At 41.4% G+C, this 19100-nt stretch overlaps 1 protein-coding gene across 3 annotated transcripts in view; it reads left to right on the plus strand.

The window, feature by feature from the left end:
- LOC149172507 (calcium-dependent lipid-binding family protein) overlaps positions 1 to 19100 on the plus strand; it is a 473345-nt gene that overhangs the window by 244952 nt on the left and 209293 nt on the right. For all 3 annotated transcript variants that reach the window (XM_089424336.1, XM_089424337.1, XM_089424338.1), the window contains 5 exons: positions 14869 to 15053; positions 15208 to 15316; positions 15436 to 15579; positions 17451 to 17759; positions 17994 to 18626. In XM_089424336.1, coding sequence (XP_089280462.1) covers positions 14869 to 15053; positions 15208 to 15316; positions 15436 to 15579; positions 17451 to 17759; positions 17994 to 18626 — 1380 coding nt within the window. The remainder of the gene's footprint in view (positions 1 to 14868; positions 15054 to 15207; positions 15317 to 15435; positions 15580 to 17450; positions 17760 to 17993; positions 18627 to 19100) is intronic.

The following is a 19100-nucleotide window of genomic DNA, read 5'->3' on the forward strand; positions in this document are numbered from 1 at the left end:
TCAATCCTACACCTCTCGACGAGAGGAATCTAATAAAAATATTATCAGCCATGAATAAGATGACCCACATGAATTTTGGCCCTAGTTGCCAATTTTAATACTTCCTCTCAACTAGGGAGAACTTCATCTGCAATCTGTCTGTCGGTCGCTACCATTCATCCATCAAATGCATTGCCCTATACAGCTTGACCCTTGCCCCGCTCTGCTCTGTTCTGTTCTGCTCTGCTCTGTTCTGTTCTGCTCTGCTTTTGTTTGAATTATGAAGAAGAAGAAATGATCGAGGATGTATCATACTGACTCAAAGTTAGTCTCAGAGTATGTACCACTGGTCCCAAACCAGTCTCAACCGACTCGAAGTCAAAGTCATAGTAGGTACCACTCCTACCACTGGTCCCAGACTAGTATCGCAGTCTCAGAGAGTATGCCACTGGTCCCAGACCAGTATCACAGTCTCAGAGTGTACCACTGGTCCCAGACCAGTCTCAACTGACCCAAAGTCAGCGTCATAGAATGTACCACTCTCACTGGTCCCAGAACAGTACTGCACTGACCAGAGGTCAGTGTCAGAGTATGTACCACTGGTCCTAGACCAGTCTCAACCGACTTGAAATCAACGTCATAGTAGGTACAATTCCTACCACTGGTCCCATACTAGTATCATTGATCCTAGATCAATGAAGGTCATCCTAGCATAGGGAGTATAGTAGATACAACGATGCGTCCATCGGTACTACTATGGTCCCTATCCTCATTTCCCTGTTCATTGATCAGATGATAGGTACTTCCCATGAGTCCCAGACTGCATGGGTAGGATGCCTTGACAGGAGAACTTAATCAATCCTGTCCTCACAGGAGAACCAATCATCTTGCTACACAATCGCCATGGAGAACACATCATCCAGGCCTCACAGGAGAGCTAATCATCCTGCTACGTAATCGTCATGGAGAACACATCATCCAGACCTCACAGGAGAAAATCATCCTGCTACACAGGAGAGCGAATCATCCTGTCCCACAAGAGAGCGAATCATCTTGTTCCACAAGAGAGTGAATCATCTTGTTCACAGTGCGCGCCACCAGGGGAGGGTGAGTCACCCTGTGGTGGTATGTTGCTCCAGCAAGAACCGCAATCCCCCAGAGCTCCCAGAGCTCAATGTATGCAAACATGCAAGACCCTTTTACAAGGGTATCTTGACAACTCCAAGTCATTCGAGAAAATCACAAATTTGATCTTTCCTTGGGGCTCTAACTTGTACATCATGTCAGTGCGATGGAGCCTCCTTGCTCATCGACTTACCATATCCCAGATAAAGCAGTATCTGATGTCTATCTGCTGGAGCAATCATTGAATACGGGATTCCTCAATAATCGAATCCCACCTCTGGTTGTCACAGAGAATCATAGTGGTATTCATCATGTGTACTCACTGAAGAGTTTCCACAACCAGGCAACTTCATAGGAGGTTATACTCATAGTTATGTATCCGGTCTCGACAGTTCTTATAACAACTGATTTCTGCTTCCTGCTCATCCATCATATCGGAGCAGAATCCAAAGAGAACCAGCACTGAGAAGTGCTCTAGTGATGCTCTACAATGCCTGCCCAGTCAGTATTTGAATAATCATGCAGTTTTCATATTTTCGGCAGTGTATCTCAATGCATGAGAGATTGTGCCTTGAAGATATCTCAGAGGATTCTTGGCACCAATCCAGTGAGGCTCAACCAAATATGAGCTCACCATGCTAACTGCAAAACATATGTCCGGACAGAAGTTCACCAAGAACATCAACGTGATTGAGTTTATGAAACTCGGAGGATTTGGTCTGACATCACTACCATATAACTTCTGAAAGTTAATATCCTTGAGGTAGTCATAGGCTTGCAGTTTATCATTCCACATTCGGAATCCAACTCCCTCTTACTTCTGCAAATGAGAGGGTCTGCACCTGTCAGAAATAGGTCATCCTTATGAGGTGCCAGTATGAGAGGTCTATCATCCACAACCTTCGGGTAATGGTTTGGATTGGTTTCACTCCTAGTGAATCTCAACTTCATCAAACAACTATTAATCCTCTCATACTACGCCCGGGGTGTTTTGCTTCAAGCCATAGAGGGCTTTCTTCCACCTGTATACATGAGATTCCTGTTCATGAATTTCAAATTCCACGGGTTGTTCCAAACCTGTGGACCTGCTACATGAGGGGAATGGTCCCCTTGTAATATTTTCCTTCAGTACATCTCAGACATGTACCTTCATGCTCTTTTTGAATTCAGACATCCCTGTCACCATTTGACTCACAAAACTCCGGTGCTGTGTCAATGGACATGGTCCCCATTGGACTTCCTGCAACTTGATACAACCCTGAACTCAAAAACATCTTTGAAAAAATATATTTTCAAACACGTACCTTGCCATCGATGAGTGCCACCTTGTAACTTTGACTTCCATTGCTCAAATGGACACCAGGTTCTTCTTGCGATCAGGTACATAAAATAGATTCTGTAAATGAATCGAGTTACATTCATTCAATGGAGGGGTAACATTCTCTACACCCTTACATCTGAACTTCCCAACGAAGTGATCTTTAAGTAGGCCATCAGAAACTTCCGCTGCGCCATTCTGAGAATATTCTCTGCTTCCACTTCACCCTCGATGAATTTGAACCCATTGATCCTTTTGTCTTGTCCCAACTGTTGTCGGTGATTTCTCTTTCACTCTTGCTTGGGAATTGTCTTCACCTCACCTCTCATACCATGTTAAGTTATGGGATGTTCTATGCTTAGAGCAGTTTACTTATCTTTCTTATTATTATCCACAGATTAGCAATCACATGTACATAAGTAACGTGCAGATAGAACATTAAACTATCAACATAAAACAAGCCAAGACAAGAGACACAAGATGTGGCGGCTAGCCAGGGACAAACCCCAATATGGGGAAACCATTTGTTCAAATCTTCTTTTATCTTCAATATTTCAGCAGAGAGAAATAGTAAATAAATCTGATTTACTTCAACAGCAACAAACCCTAGATCAACGGCATTAGTATCATTGGCATCAACGGCATCAACGACATCAGTATCATTGGCATCAGCCGACATCATCATCATTGGCATCACCGGCATTATCGGCTTCATCGACATCATCGGCTTCACCGACATCATCGGCTTCACCGACATCATCGGCTTCACCGACATCATCGGCTTCACCGACATCAGCGGCTTCATCGACATCAGCGGCATCACCGGCATCATCGACTTCACTGGCATCATCAGCTTCACAGGCATCATCGGCATCACCGGCTTCACCAGCTTCATCGACATCATTGGCTTCACCAGCATCATCAGCATCACCGGCATCATCTGCTTCACCGGCATCATCGGCTTCACCGGCATCATCGACATCATCTGCTTCACCGGCATCATCGGCATCATCAACATCACTAGCATCATCTCATCGGCATCACCGGCATCATCGACATCATCACATCGGCATCACCAGCATCATCGAATTCACCGACATCATCGGCTTCATCGGCATCACCATCATCAGCGTCATCGGCATCACCAGCATCATCATCATCGGCATCACCGGCATCATCATCATCGACATCACTGGCATCATCGGCATCATCGGCTTCACCAGCATCATCAGCTTCACTGACATCATCAGCTTCACTGGCATGATCTCATTAGCATCACCGGCATCATCAGCTTCAACATCATTGGCATCACCGGCATCATCAGCATCACCGGCATCATCAGCTTCACCGGCATCATCGGCATCACCGGCATCATCAACTTCACCGGCATCATCGACATCACTGGCATCATCTTAGGAACTCTCCTCCTACTAAAACCCAAAGACAAGAAGAGAGAGGAAGAGATCCAAGTGTGTGTAGAAATGACTTGAAGTCCTCTTCTATTTATACTAAAACGTAGAGGTTGAGTAGACATGACATTTGGGCTTCTTGAGCCTACATAAGTTGTAGGTAGGCTTGATAATAGTTCCATAATCAAAATAAATTCATATCTCCGTGAATAATTATCGGAATCGGATGATCTTTAGATCAATCCTACACCTCTCGACAAGAGGAATCTAATAAAAATATTATCAGCCATGAATAAGATGACCCACTAAAGTTTGGCCCTGATGAGGCATATTATGGCCAATTTTATGCTGCCACATCATCTAGCTTTTGGGGACTTTGACCACATGAAGTGAACATCAACATTGATTCGGCATATCTCTCGAACCGTGAGTCGTCTCTTGATGAGCCATATACCTTTGGAATTGGCATGATGATGAGCATTCAATGATGGTGGTCTTAGGAGCAAATCCCCTTATATTTATCCTCAAAGTCATCAACCAGTATGGGGCTTCTAGGGCTTTCCAAGGCTTCTTGACCACTGGAGCTTCAGTCAATCCATCCTAGATAAATATTAAGAGTTTTCAAGAATTGATGTTGGCGTCAATGACGACACCATTCAATATCCTCCTCATTAGGGCCCAATTTGTCTAATGCTTGCATATAACCAGATTGATCCTTTGGATCTTGGTGTCTTTTTCTTTTTGCCCTACTAGTGGATGTTGTTGTTGGCAGCTATGATGTATGATAGTATGTTGGTGTGAGCACATATGCTAAGTCATGTAGTAGAATATTTAATGATGCCCTCTATTTTATCATCTCTATATGGATATGATTATATAACTTCACATCGCTTGGCTAAGCAGTGTTTTTATTTTGTCCTATCTTGGTGTCCATTTGCTCATATAATCCCCTAGTGATTGGTCAATATGAATCTACAAACCAAATCATGTTATAAATTGGCTTGGAGAAATGCCAAATCAACCTCACCTGTGATCGAAAATGACTATTCATTGCATTAGCACCACTTTGTTAGTGCTCAAGTCATCCCATTCATTCATTTGTACATAAAAATAAATTGTATTCATAAATAATACCTAACTATAGTACTTGGGAAATAAATACAATCAGTGAACACATGAAGTGGCAAAGGACAAGAAAGAAGATGGATCTCAAGAACTAAAGAAAACCAAATCTGACTTGCAAGTCAACCATCAATTGGCACTCCTACAAGGTGCAACAATACATTTATATATTGATTGAAGTCGAGAAGGAAGGGTTCTGCTTGCCTAGGTGCCAAGGCTAGCAGGGGGGCCCACAAAACAACCACGCAACAAAATATTAATTTTATTTAACGATTTCTTAAAGTTGCACTTAAGAGAAATTTAAATTCCTAAAGTTAACTCATGATTTAATGTTAGCCCTCCATCAGTTTTTAATCTCATCCTTTGAGAATGTTGGTGGGGCCCAACGTCGAATTATAAGCGAAGATAGACCGCAATAGTGGCCACTCGGAAGAGGGCAGAAGTGTGTGTTGTCACAACAAAGAGAACTAGGGTTTCAACAACTAAGCAGAGTTTCAATGACCAAGAAGGAGAGTGAGAGAGAGGTTCGCTTAGCCTAGCCCAACATCTTTAGCGCCACTGTACCATCCACACATGCGCACAGGAGAAGGCCACGTTGTGTGTCCGTACGATGCGAGGAGGCCGCATAAATGCCATATTGTGTAGTCGTATGACAGAACAATTGTGCAGTCGTATGACAGAACAATTGTGCAGTCGTATGACAAAACAATTGTGCAGCAAGGGGGTTCAATTTCTCCTTGAGGAATTGATCGGTGATTTTTCTGTGGTGAAAGGGAAGTCTTCCCTTGTAATTTTTTTGAAAATTACCCTTGCTAAAGATAATAAAAGAGACACACAATTTGTAGCTTTTCCCAGAGTTGGGCTTTCTTGGGTATATCTTGTGTTCTATGTGTTTGTCTTTAACTTTTGTTCAATTTCCGTTGTGCATGCCACAATTAGAAAACCCAGTGTATTTGTAATTTAATTTTCTAGAATAATAATTATTCTTATTTTTGGTTGCACACTTTGAAAGTTACAGATCTGCTAGGTTTAAGTTCTCTCGGAAGACTAAGCACATTTTTTTCATTTTAGGAGTAGGTTTTGCGATTTAGAGGGATCGAGTTCACCCGTTTGACTTGGCTGCTAGGGTTTTTGGGCAATGCAAATTGGCAAGATAGTGTATTAGGGTCTTCGATTTAAGGATAGGTTGGAATCCAACCGTTGGATAGTGCACCCAACTTTTGCTCATGGCGTGACAGAATTGCCATGGTGCTGGAGGAACAAGTGGTGTGGGAGTTTGCTAATAATGTTTCAACTACACCAAATGACCCTCAACAGTTGGTTGTGCATAACCTATGAGATCCTAAGAAGGGAGTCAATGACCACATTATTCCTCACTTGATCGAGAAGAAAATGACCAAATCCATTTTGGCAACCATTATTGGCCTATAGCAAGGTTCAAGCGAGGCCATAAGGCTAGTACTGAGGGACAAGCTCAGGACCATTAAAATGAACAACGTAGACTTTGTGGTGTCTAACCTAACCATTTTTACCCAAGTCAAGGACGAGGTGGATGGTGTGGGGGAGATTGTTCTAGATATAGGGATTTGGTGAGTTTTTCCCTAATGGGTGTCACCAAGGCTTGGGAAACTTTCACAGGCGAGATTTTTGCCAAAGAGAAGCTTCTAAACTGGGAGCGTTTATGGGGTGATTGTGTCCAACAAGAGATTTGTAGACAAGCTCAATATGGGTCTCATGCTAAGAGTGAAGATGAGGAGAACTTTGCCCTAGCCAATAAAGGGGGCAAGCGAAAAGGCAAAACGAGCAATGGTGGTGGAGAGCCGAGCTCTAAAGGCAAGAAGAAGAAGAAAGATCACAACAAGATCAAGTGCTTTGCATGCAACTAGTTTGGGCACTATGCTAAAAAATGCCCTAGCTAGAAGGAAGGGTCAAAGAAGGACCAAGAAGCAACCTCTGCAGAGATTGAGTTCTCTTCTCATTTTGAAGAGTTTTCACTCACTACTTGTGTCAAGTCCCCGAGTTGGCACCAAGGCCAACGGGTGTCTGTGGTGGGCCATGCTCACTTGGTGATAAAAAACCGACTTGGAGGTGCAACGAGAGTGCCCAAGTGCACCCACACTAAGGAGAGGCACCAAGGTCGACACAACGGGTAGCGTGCATGCGAGTTGGAGGGGTGCACGCCCTGGGTGTGCCCCCGCGAGGCAGGCGCCAGGCGAGATGTAGCGGGCATAAAATGAGTGCGCCCACACGACAAAGTATAGTGGGGGGCGTTGTGAGGAGAGCGCTCGCCCATAGCAAGGAGCGCGTAGGAGGAGCGCACACATAATAACATGAAGGAAGTGACTCAGTGGACTCGAGCCCAAGGGCATGCCCACATTGAGGGGCGCTCGATGCCATGACGGGCGAGGAGTAAGTGAGGGCGTGACGGGGCATCATGTGACATGACGTGAGGAGCAAGCGACCTGGCAAACGTGGTGTGTGCAATAAGGCAAGGCAGAGCGCTGGGCAGGGGACCCAACAAGGGGTGACCGCACGATCATAGGTAGGTCGACCCAAGAGGCGCACCCATATGGTAGGGGCACCCATGAAAACATAAAGTTGGCTCAAATGTTGAAAGGACATGTCAACTCATGGAAAATGATATGGGTGAGACATGTATATATTGAAGAGAGGCACTCAACCAAAAGGGCATCAAGGTAGATCACAAAATAAGAAGAAGTGCGAAGTCTACGATATCGTAGAGTGGGCAAGTTTGCGATATCGTAGAGGGCGCAGGTCTGAGATGTGGAAGAAACTCACGGAGGTTGCACATCACAGAAAAGGCAGCGAAGGAGGGTGCAGGCAAGGTGGGGCTCACCCAGCGAGCCAAACGACTTGGGCAAGTTTGTTATATTCTGTTTTGGGGCGAATAACTTGGGCTTTCTGGGTAGGTCAAGTGTGTAGGGAAGGACTGTAGGACTTGTGCAAAATTAAGTGGGCGAGTTTGCTGGCTCAGGTCGGGAAATTGATACACCATTGTAACATTGTATTTGTTGTTGTAAAATACTTTGGCATTTAATAAAAGTTGGGGCAAACTATTTTGGGGAGTTGTCCCCTCCCATCATAAAGCTGTCTTTATTGTCATAATTGCAATATTGCATTGTTATATTGTTGTTGATGTTTATCACACGTTTATGAAGTTGAATGTAAACGAAGTAAATTAAATTTGAATGAAGTTTATATCTGCTGCATAATTGAATAAAAGAACACTTGAATAAAAAATTGACCAAGTGTTGGAGTGTTAGGCTAGTCCAGGTGAAAATAATTTTAAAATGTGAAATCTTGTCGGTGCCACACAATACACATTGTGGAGATGATATTTTTGGAAAGTTTGGAGACAACAACACTATGAGGAACTTCTGAAGGTCTGGGAGCACTTGAACTGCATCAAAGAGGAGATAGTGGATTTGCGAAGGGCTTTGAACGCTTTCAAACAAGTCAATGCTCCATCAATAAGGGCTAGGATGATGATGCAAGTCCTCCCATGTCTCCCCGAGTGAGACAAAACCCCATTTGGGCTCCAGATCAACTGCCAAGTGTAGGGTGCAAGTATGTGGCTAGCAAGGCAATGTGGTCTAAGCACATCATCATGTCTGTGTAGCTAGGGCATGAGCAAGTAATATGTGGTGTTGAAGAAGAGCATGGCGTGGCATATCAATGCTCTGTTGTGGAGGAGGCCCATGGCTCCCAACGCTCACCCTACAAGTGCCATCATGACCCTCTGGAGGGGTTTGGACCCGGTATAGGGAGGCAAAGCCCAAGATGAAGATCCACCTGCAATCCTGTATAAAATCCAATGTGTCTCCTCACCTTCTAGCACAAGGATTCATTAAAGCAGTTGGGTAAATAAGCTTGCAAATTAGGGGCCCAAGTGGATACCTCATAGTGGCATACCCTTCCACGTGGGCTTTAGAATGTACAGGTGTCCTCGAGCTCAAGGGGGAGGTTAATAAAGGACCCTATTAGGTAGTTTCAACCTCTAAGGGAATGACAGGTCTATGGTACATGTGGCAAAATGGAAGGTGTCATGTGAAACGATGGTGGAATAGAGTGGGGTAGGAGGGAAGGCTCCAAGCCACATGCCATGGTACAAGGGTAGCTATAATGAGCGAAGTGTTGATTTGGGGTAGCATCAGATGTGCTCTAGCCATGAAAATTGGTGGAGAGGCTAAAGCACATGAGATTTCCATTTCCCATAAATGGTTTGGGCAGATTCTAACCGGTTTGGCAGATATTAAAATAATTAATATTTTTAATGGAGTTCCCAAGTCTAAACTTAGGAAAAATAAAATATTAATGGGTATTAATATAAAACTGGGTTAGAAGGTTCCAAAAGTCATGGATCAATCCAAATCTAATCTTAACTGTTGATTAAAGATTTAATCTCGGCCGTTGATGGACCAACGAGAAAAGTATAAGAGGAGGCTTGAGGGTCAGTTGGAAAATACACCAGAGTGATCAGTCATTCATTTTGCTAGAGCGAGGTTGCTAAGCAAAGTTGAATCAATGATCAGTAGCGAGGGGTAGTATGTATGAGGTAGAGAGGCATGGACAGAAGCAGAGAGAGCCAGAGCAACAGTCAGTGCAGGCTATGCAGAGCCCAGAGAGACTGCATCATCCACGCAGAGGGCAGAGGGAGTGACGCAGAGGCTCCCAGAGGCTGCGCAGTGCCTCAGAGGGCTGACACAGAGAGTCCTGGGGCTGACACAGGTCAGTAGGAGGCTGACGCAGAGGCCAAAAGGGCCAGTGCTGAGCTTCAATTGTGCCAGAGAGGGTTTCATGGGATAGGTTTTTTGAATACCTATTTCCGGATATAGAGGTATTACTGCCATATATTTTTCTCTGTCGGGTGAGCCGGTTTAGGCACCCAGTTGTACTTTGATAAACTGCATAATAATATAACTCTTTGAATAACTGCACCGATTTTCCTTCATTGGGTTTTTCCAGGGACTGGTTAAAAAATAACGGTGTCACTTGTGTGCCTGTTTTCTTTCAGTTGCCTTTTGCCTTTTATTGGTTTTTCTTTCTTTTAACTGCTCGGGGCTCCATAGAATCAGAGCACGATGCGTATGATAAAGCAGTGAATACCCCCTTAAGGTTGGGAAGTTCATCGCCCACCAGGGGTTGGGACAATCATGTGTTCCTTATTGATGCACGGGGCACACATAGGGGTCGTAGGAACCAAGATTATGGCCATAATGATAAGTGGTAGAGCTCATACTTGGATTTTTCCTATGTGCTAAACTTTTATGTCCCAACCATCTTTTGCATTTTATGGTACATTTCTTGGTGCAAGTGGCCAAATTATGCTTTTAACTTTCTTTTTAGCTGCATTAAGCTCCGGGGCATCATTCCAGGGCCGACCCAAAGTGTGGATAAGTGGAGGCGGAGGCTAACTCCTTTTGGACCCAATGGGCACCCAGATAGGAAAAGTGTGAAAAGGGGTTATAATGAGTGGAGGGGAGTGATGTATATGGTATCGGGACATGTAGTGCCACTCTTAAAGCTAGTAGCCAATAGAGGAGATCCCACGGGACTAGGATACAAGATCAACCACCAAGTTGGAACAAGGGAACAAGAGTACAAACCAAGCCCATTATTTCCGCCTAATCCCCCTACTAATCCATGTCCAAACATGTCCATGATAGGCAAGCAAAAATACCCAATTTCATAATGAAAAGCCATTCCTTTGGGGTTGGAAGGCCCAACTTCAAGCATACGATCATAATAGATGGGCGAGGGCACATAATGGCTGGCTCATGTGGCAGAGAATGGTGGCACATTGAGCTATTTAGTGGCTGCAAGGGACTACTGACTGCTGGTTGAAGTCAAATCTAGGAGAAAATGTCTCCTATGGGTGTCACCCACTTGTGGTGGGTAACAAGCCGATTGGTTGTTCCCAAAAGGAAATATGAAGCCTAGATTGACTGTCAGCTATTTAAAATAACAAAACTGGTTGGAAGCATCAAGTTGTATTCACAAGTTTTTTGGAATGGATGTCAGCGATACCATATCATCTGCATTGTGCAAACAAAAGGAGTGAAACTAAGACCTAGTGAAGTTAGTAGCTTTCACTGGCTTGAGTATGAGAATCTTCTAAATGCCACTCTTTTATTGACAAACAAGGAATTATGAGTTGCTATCCTAAGATTGTTTCCAAATTGAAATAAGAAAAGGGAATGACCTGAACAGTGAGGGATAAATGATATCATGAGAAAGCTTGAACCTTGCAATTGATAAAGAAGAAAAAAAGAAGGAAGTGGAAAACATGCAGACTTCCAAGAGAAAGCTTGAACCTTGCAATTGATAAAGAAGAAAAAAAGAAGGAAGTGGAAAACACGAGGACTTCCAAGAGGAATACAGAAGATGGTGAAGATAAATGGACTTCTCTCTGCTACCCCATTTTGCTCCGGATTGTAGGGAGCTGTCCACTCTCTTTTGATGCCCTCCTTAGCGCAATAATCAGTGAAGTCCTTATCGACATACTCTGCACCATTATCTGAGCGCAAAATTTTTGTTTTCTTCCCAGTCAGATTCTTCACCAGAGCCTTGAACTCTTTGAATCGACAGAAAACCTCATCTTTGGTTTTTAGAAAATAAACCCAAGTTTTCTTCGAGTGGTCATCAATGAAGGTAAGTAAATACTCGGCTCCACTGAGAGCTTTGATGGACATAGGTTTGCAGATATCTAAGTGTATCAATCCTAGTACACTCTTGGCTCTGTGTTTGCTCCTAGGAAATGCTGCCTTGGCATACTTTCCTAGAGCGGATCCCCTGCATATATCATCTCGTTCCGTACTCAGATCCGGAACTCATGTTACAGGGCTCCTGAGAATTCTCAGAGCTCCATGGTGCAAGTGACCCATCCTTCTGTGCCATAGTTCGTTCAAGTCCTTGTCCCCATGATTGCCTATTAGTCCCATTGGTGATTGTAGTTGTAATTTATACAATCGATTACTTTTGATCCCGATATGGACTTTCTTTTTCCAGCTCGGGTGTTTGACGTATACCTTTTCCTTGATGAAGTAGATGTCATAGCCCTTGCCTTGTAGTTGTGACACGGAAAGTAAGTTCATCTCCAATCCTGGCACATGCAACACAATTGTGGCACATAACCGCTCTCCTAATTCTGTCTGAAAAACTATGGTACCCTTCCCTACTGGAGTACACTTTGCCTTGTTCCCCATGGTGATCTGAAAGTTCATCTTCTCTTCTCGATATTCTGAGAAACACTTCCTGATTCCCGTCATACGCCATGAGGCTCCACTGTCTATATACCATACTTCTGATGATGCAACACTAGTCATGCACGCCACTTCTTCTTCTAGCCTGGAAGCCAACATAGAGAAATCAAAATCCTCTCTTGTGCAATCCTCTGAAAATTTGCGTGAGTCCCCTGAGGTGGATGCCCCTGTATCGTGCTCTCGACCCATAACTGATTTTCCCTTTCTATCTCTGATTACTTGCTCTAATACCATGTGAAAATTCTATCACTGTAGTAACTGATTTACTTTTCCTACTTATTCCACCATAAGCTATTTATGAAATCACTTCAATAAACATTAAAATAAATACTGTTGCAGATATCACACCATAATACAGAAACAAACATATGCATAAGAATCAACATATTGACACAGATATTTATGGACTAATATCCCTGGAAAAACCCAATTTAGGAAAACCGGTGCGGCAAGAGAGGATTTTATTATTCAACAATTTTCTAGTACAACAGGGTGCCAAACTGGCTTACCCATAGATAGACAAATTCTCCAGCACTTCTTCTGAACCCAGCGTCAGCCGTGCTGACCTCTGCGTGGCCTGAAACCCTCTGCATCAGCCTGTTGACACTTTGCGCAACCTCTCTGGCTTTCTGCATCATTCCTGCAGTCTCTGCGTGGATGACGCAAGCCCTGCTGGCTCTGCACAGTCTTTGCTGCCTCAGCGTGGCTCCCTCTGGCCGCGCGTCTGCCTTTTCTGCCTCTACACTGATCTCCCGTCTCTCTGTTCTGTACTCGCTGTCTCTTGACTGCTCACCAGACCACTTGCTCAATTTCTCTCTAACTGCACTCCAACAATTGAACTCACTAGTCTCCCTCAGTGTGTTCTCCAAGTGACCCTCAAGCCTCCTCTTATACCTTTCTTGTTAACAAATCAACGACCGAGATTAAGTCCCTAATCAATGGCTAAGATTAGATCTGGCTTGATCCATGAATTTTGGACCATTTTAACACAATTTCATATTAATTTACATTAATATTTTATTTTCCCTAAGTCTAAACTTTTGGACCATTTTAACACAGTTTCATATTAATTCACATTAATATTTTATTTTCCCTAAGTTTAGAGTTAGGGATTACATTAAAAATATTAACTATTTTAATATCTCCCAAACTGTTTAGAATCTGCCCAAACTCTTTCTTGTTATTGGAGATCTCATGTGCCTTACCCTCTCCACCATGTTTCGTGGATAGAGCGCCTTCGATGCTACCCCAAATCAACACTGAGGACATGGACAAATTGGATATTTGCTAGATAGAAAGATGTTAATGTGATCTTTGCTAGATAGGAGGAGGTAATGTGGTCATAGATCATTGTATCTAGTATTGGTTATATATATGGTTATTGATAATATTACCATAAACAAACTGTTGACCGAACTGGAACCGGTCAGAATCAGTAAAAAATAGGACCAAAAAACAGGTTGACCAAAAAATTATGTAAACTATTCAAATACTAAAGAAAAACATATATATTCATGCACATCCATATGAATCTAAATTATTTATACACAAATATGCAAAAATTCTCGTTTATATAGCATGTAAGGGTGCATATAACCAAAATAGCTCTGAGTGTGATCCTTTTCTGAACCAAAAATACATTGATAAGCAGGCTCTAGATTTGGCCTCTAGCATAAAAAAATAATTCATGCTACAACAGAAACTTGCTTATCATTAAAATCATTGCCCATATTATGATCTTCATCATCAATATCATACTCTAAAGATAAAAGGATTTAGAAAATCTGAAGAAGCTTAGCATGTCAAAGTCAAGATTTTGTTTGAGTGATGGGTACATTCTTACTAGGTTCATGACAGAGGAGTTCAACATTCAATGCCACTAACATGAAGGAACATAGAGAGCTTGGTTCTGTTGATTAAATGCGAGTTCCATACCCTTGTACATGACAAAATCCAATGGGAACATTGCAATCCCCTCCATCCTGAAATCCTATAAACTGTCAAGTCTGTTAGATTTTGAGTGGGGTCTAAAATTCTACTTTCTCCATATGAAATACAATGAGGTTGGAACCACTTTAAAACATCTTGAAACAATTAATGATAATGTTAAAAATAAGAATTCTACTATTAACTGCATAGCATAGTAGGGCCCTAGGCTTGAACAATAGGCTGCCTGACGCAATTTTTTTTAAAGAAAACAGCATTTTGAATGTTCTTGGTCGCATTGTATGGAACCGTCCGGTTCGGTGCAGAACCCGTTCGTTTGGTGAAAAAGGGCTGGTTAAGTACTGAACTGGCTAGTTCCGCCAGTTCTGATAACACTGGTTATTGATGTCGAGTAATGCCTGAGTATTATAAATGTTTACAAACACTGTGGAGATACCAACAAACTGTTGAATTCCTTTAATATGATTGGATGTGGACAAACCTCTGAATGCTAACGAATCAATGATGTGTGTGTCTTCTGATTTTTAATTTCTTGAATGTTATGGAATCAGTTTCACGGCAAAGATGCCTATCACTATTTTAACTAGTTTTTAGATGTAATTTGATGGGATGTACTTAATAATTTTGTTAAATTGGTTTTCTCTCATATAATACATGTTATATTTGTAAATGTTTGCTTGTGCAGGTAACGGCCTATTTCACAGGCTTGGCAATACCACAAGCTCAGCATGCAATCCAAGTTGTTGATAAAGTTAGAGGAATGGAGTGGCTTATTTCACAATCAGAAATTGATGGATCTCCTTCATTGAAGTTGGATGTTTCCCTGGACACTCCTATTATTATTGTGCCACAGAATTCTACAAGCAAAAAGTATGCATATGAGTAACAATTGCAGACTAGTTTTCTTATGTAAATATTACCATGGGTCAGTAAAACTTCACTAATATATGACTTTTGAGCCAGATTTTTGATGCCATTTTTTTACCACTTGCTGATACTATTTCCTTTTGTTTTGAGTTATCAGCTTCATGCAGCTGGACCTGGGTCATCTTGAAATGTCTAACAATTTTGAGTGGCATGGTTGTAAGGAATCTGATCCATCTGCTGTACATCTTGACGTCCTTCATGCTGAGGTGTGAAATTCAGAATTTTCGTTTCTTTTTTAAGTCATTTCATTGTACAATGAAGAGTTCATGTTTCTCAATGGATGCATCAAATTGCATTTGATTCTCAGATTTTCTTTGTTTTCTAGATAACGGGCATGAATATGGTTGTTGGGATTGATGGGCGACTGGGAAAACCAATGATACAAGAAGCTTGTGGATTGCATATCAAAGTGTGTCGCTCACTACGGGATGTTTTCAAAAAGGTTCCTGAAGTGGCAGTTGACATACAGGTAAATAAAGTTATATATTTGATGATGTTTCTTTACATTGTATTGCATATCCAGTTACCATCACTTTACTTTCTATTTAGAAATAACTTTGTACTAAGTAATGTCAAGTAGGGCAGCAATACACTCAGAGTAAGATACAGCACTGAACTCTTTGGCATATGTAATTAAGCAGTAATGTTTGGCAGAATTGCATACACAGCTCTTCTTGCTCATTACCCTTCCAAACTCTATGTTGGAAAAATTGTCATTGATGTCAAAGGGTGAATGGGCCAGCATTTGATGATTTGCATGCACAAATCAAGTGAATTTGGTTGCAAGGACCTCCTAGTTTGGTAGTCCTTGTCAAGCCATTTCATTTGATAGGTGGCACATTTTGTGGGTCCTCCTGGTTGGAGATATTAATTTTTAAAGATTGATGCCCCAATCAATGGGCTTTGCACCAGCACATTTGCCCCAAAGGTTTTTGGCCTTAACATTCATTGCTACCCTAAAAGGAAGGTCAAAATTTATAAATTAAGAAGCCTAAATTCATTGGTTCAAATCTGCCTTGAAAGGAGATTATAAAAAAGGCAAAATTTGATTTTTTAAGTGTCCTAAAGCCTCCTTGTATAGGTCAGCTTGATAAGAGTTAAGGTTGGCTCAAAGAACAGTCATGACCATTCATAAAAATATCATTATGCGCTCAAGTCGGCCCCAGTTAAGGGCCTCTCCAAATCATGTATATATAGGCCAGCCATGGAGCACAAATGAACAGCAAATTCGTGGGATTTGAGGTAGCAAACCAGGCAAGAAAAGACTGAGGCTCAAGCTTCATTGAAGATTTGTTGAAGGATGCTGAATATCCGAAGTAACTCATTTGATATAGCTTTCTGTGGAGGTGTTTCTGTCCCATTTTTCTGTGATGAAATTTTGATCAAGTCAGGCAAATTCGATGGTTGAACAACAGGTCCCCCATGGTAATGTTATGAAGTGTTATCAGATTTCGTTAGAGCTTACGACTTTCACACCGAGGCCAAGAAGTTATAGCACTGCATCCAATCAAGAATACCAAGACATGAAATATCAAAGTACGACATAGTGTGACCAAAGTGTACCAACAATAACTCATATTTGCAAATATGAGAGGTGAGGGTGGAGTATCTGATATACCACTGCTGGTCTAGCACAACACTATTTTAAGGAAAGAAATGAGAGAATTGTCTGAGTCTGGAGAGTCCGAGCAAGAGAGCTCATAAAATCAGCAACAATACACCTTTGTGAGGGTCCCTCTATGGTAGTTTCCCCTTGGGGGTAACAGTCCCATTGACCTATTAGGGTTATATTATCATTTGTTTATTCTTCTTTACTTTTGTTATTAACTCTAAATCTGTTATAGTGTACTGTTTACTGTCAAATCATTTGTGTATGTGATTGAGTTTCTTATTTCATTATTCCTGTCTATGACATCTAGGGGAAGCTCATGAGATAGAGGTTATTGAAATGTTTTCTGAGTCATGTTATCAGAGTTTTATGTATATTGGGGAACTAACCTTGAAAAAATATCATGGTAGTTTAAGATGAAATTGTGCATAAGATACGGGACGATTATATATGGACTGCTTTATATTGCTGTTTTTCTGAGTTTTTGCATTTCTTTAAGTGTTTGAGTTGCTTACATTTTGTAGATTCATATATTCCATATATTTGATGAATCATAGTGTGCAAAAAGATTATGCTTAGTTTTCTGTTAAGCCCATAGACTATTTTTAGTCCTGTGGATGTTAAAATATCATTCATTCATTCATCCAAATGCTTTTTGGTGGTAGGAAGATAACTTTTTATTGATAGAATTTTTTTACTGACTAACTTTCTTTGTGATATGTTTTGATCAGATTGACTTGTTGCATGGAGTAATGTCTGACAAGGAATACATGGTTATTATAGATTGTGCTTCTTCAAATATATCTGAAGAGGCAGACATTCCTCCAAATGTTAGAGATATTCGAGAAAGACAACTGCCTTGTCTACAAGTTGAAAATGAACTGGGAAAATCCAATCAAAATATTATCTCTAATGAGGATCAGATGAGTGGCCAAGATGGTTCGTCCTTTACACTAACACTAGTGACGGTGGAAGTTCAATTTGCCTCATTGGAGTTATATAATGGCATTGATCGGGAGTCTCCTCTTGCTAGAATGGATGTAGGTTTTTTTCATTTGAATATTGGTGATCAAATTTTCTTTAGGTTTTGATAATTTGGTTATATGAAATTGGACTACTTAGATCAACCAATACAAGCAAAATTGAGCATATTGTGAATTTTGTTATTTCATATTTACTTTTTTTGTTTAAGGCATCCCCTTTCATTTCACCTGCGCGCGTATCTTTTCTTGTAGTTTTCACAGCAGTAACATATTTGAAAAAACTTTGTGCAGCTACAAGGGCTTTGGGTTGCATATAGAACATCCTCGATCTCAGAAATAGATCTCTATGTCACACTATCAAAATTGTCAGTTCTGGATCTGCGACCTAGCACAAAGCCTGAGATGCGTCTAATGCTCGGGTCTATGACAGATGTTGAGGATGATGGGCTTAATAATGAGCCTCGTGGGGCAACCAAGTCAGACATTCCTAAACTAACCATGTTAGTTATGGATTGGAGAGTCAAGACAGACTCCCAAGCCTTTGTGGTTCGGATGCAGCAACCACGGTTGCTTGTTGTTCTGGACTTCTTGCTTGCAGTAGGTGAATATTTTGTGCCTGCACTGGGGATAATCACTGGGCGGGAGGAAGTAATGGACATACAAAATGATCCAGTCACCATGCATGACCATGTTCGCCTAAATGCATCTCTCTATGAGCAGAAAGAAGATATTGTATTTTTATCTCCACATCGACAACTGATTGCAGATTCTTATGATGTGGATGAGTTTACTTATGATGGATGTGGGAATACAATCTGTCTGATTGGAAAGGATAACTTGAAAGGGAATTCTTCGCCTAGCTTGCAGCCCCTCATTATAATTGGATATGGGAAAAAGCTTCGTTTCAAGAATATAAGAATTAAGGTACATGCCATGTTTTTTCTGTTATTTCAAAATACTCTGGTTATTCTTGAATTAGTTAATAGTTTATTTATATCTTCACACAGCATGCTCTTTACTGTTTTTATACACCTGTGTATTTACGACTTTGATATGTAACAACTAAAAATGGAAAGAGCTAAGCGTGTGAAAACTAATTTATGCAATGCTGTAACAAATTGTTCTAGTAGATTGAATTTGTTCATGGACATTCTTCATACTGGTTATTGTAGCTTGACAAGTTTACATGCATTAGTATTCAATTATAGAAATCTCTGAGATTTATTTGACATTCAAAGTGTTTATTCTTAACATAGAAATTTTGCATCATAACTTCTTAACTAGTGAAAAAAATAGGGCCAATAGACCCAGTGTTCTAAAACTTGGACTGAGCTGACTCATACTCATTGAATAGCTCAGTTGAGAGTGCCAGTTTGGTTGGCTGAGTACTCAGCTGGT

The sequence above is a fragment of the Pinus tabuliformis genome, chromosome 4_2 (genome assembly GCF_031772625.1).
Source record: "Pinus tabuliformis cultivar Carrire ecotype Pingquan chromosome 4_2, CPIR1, whole genome shotgun sequence".
Lineage (NCBI taxonomy): Eukaryota > Viridiplantae > Streptophyta > Pinopsida > Pinales > Pinaceae > Pinus > Pinus tabuliformis.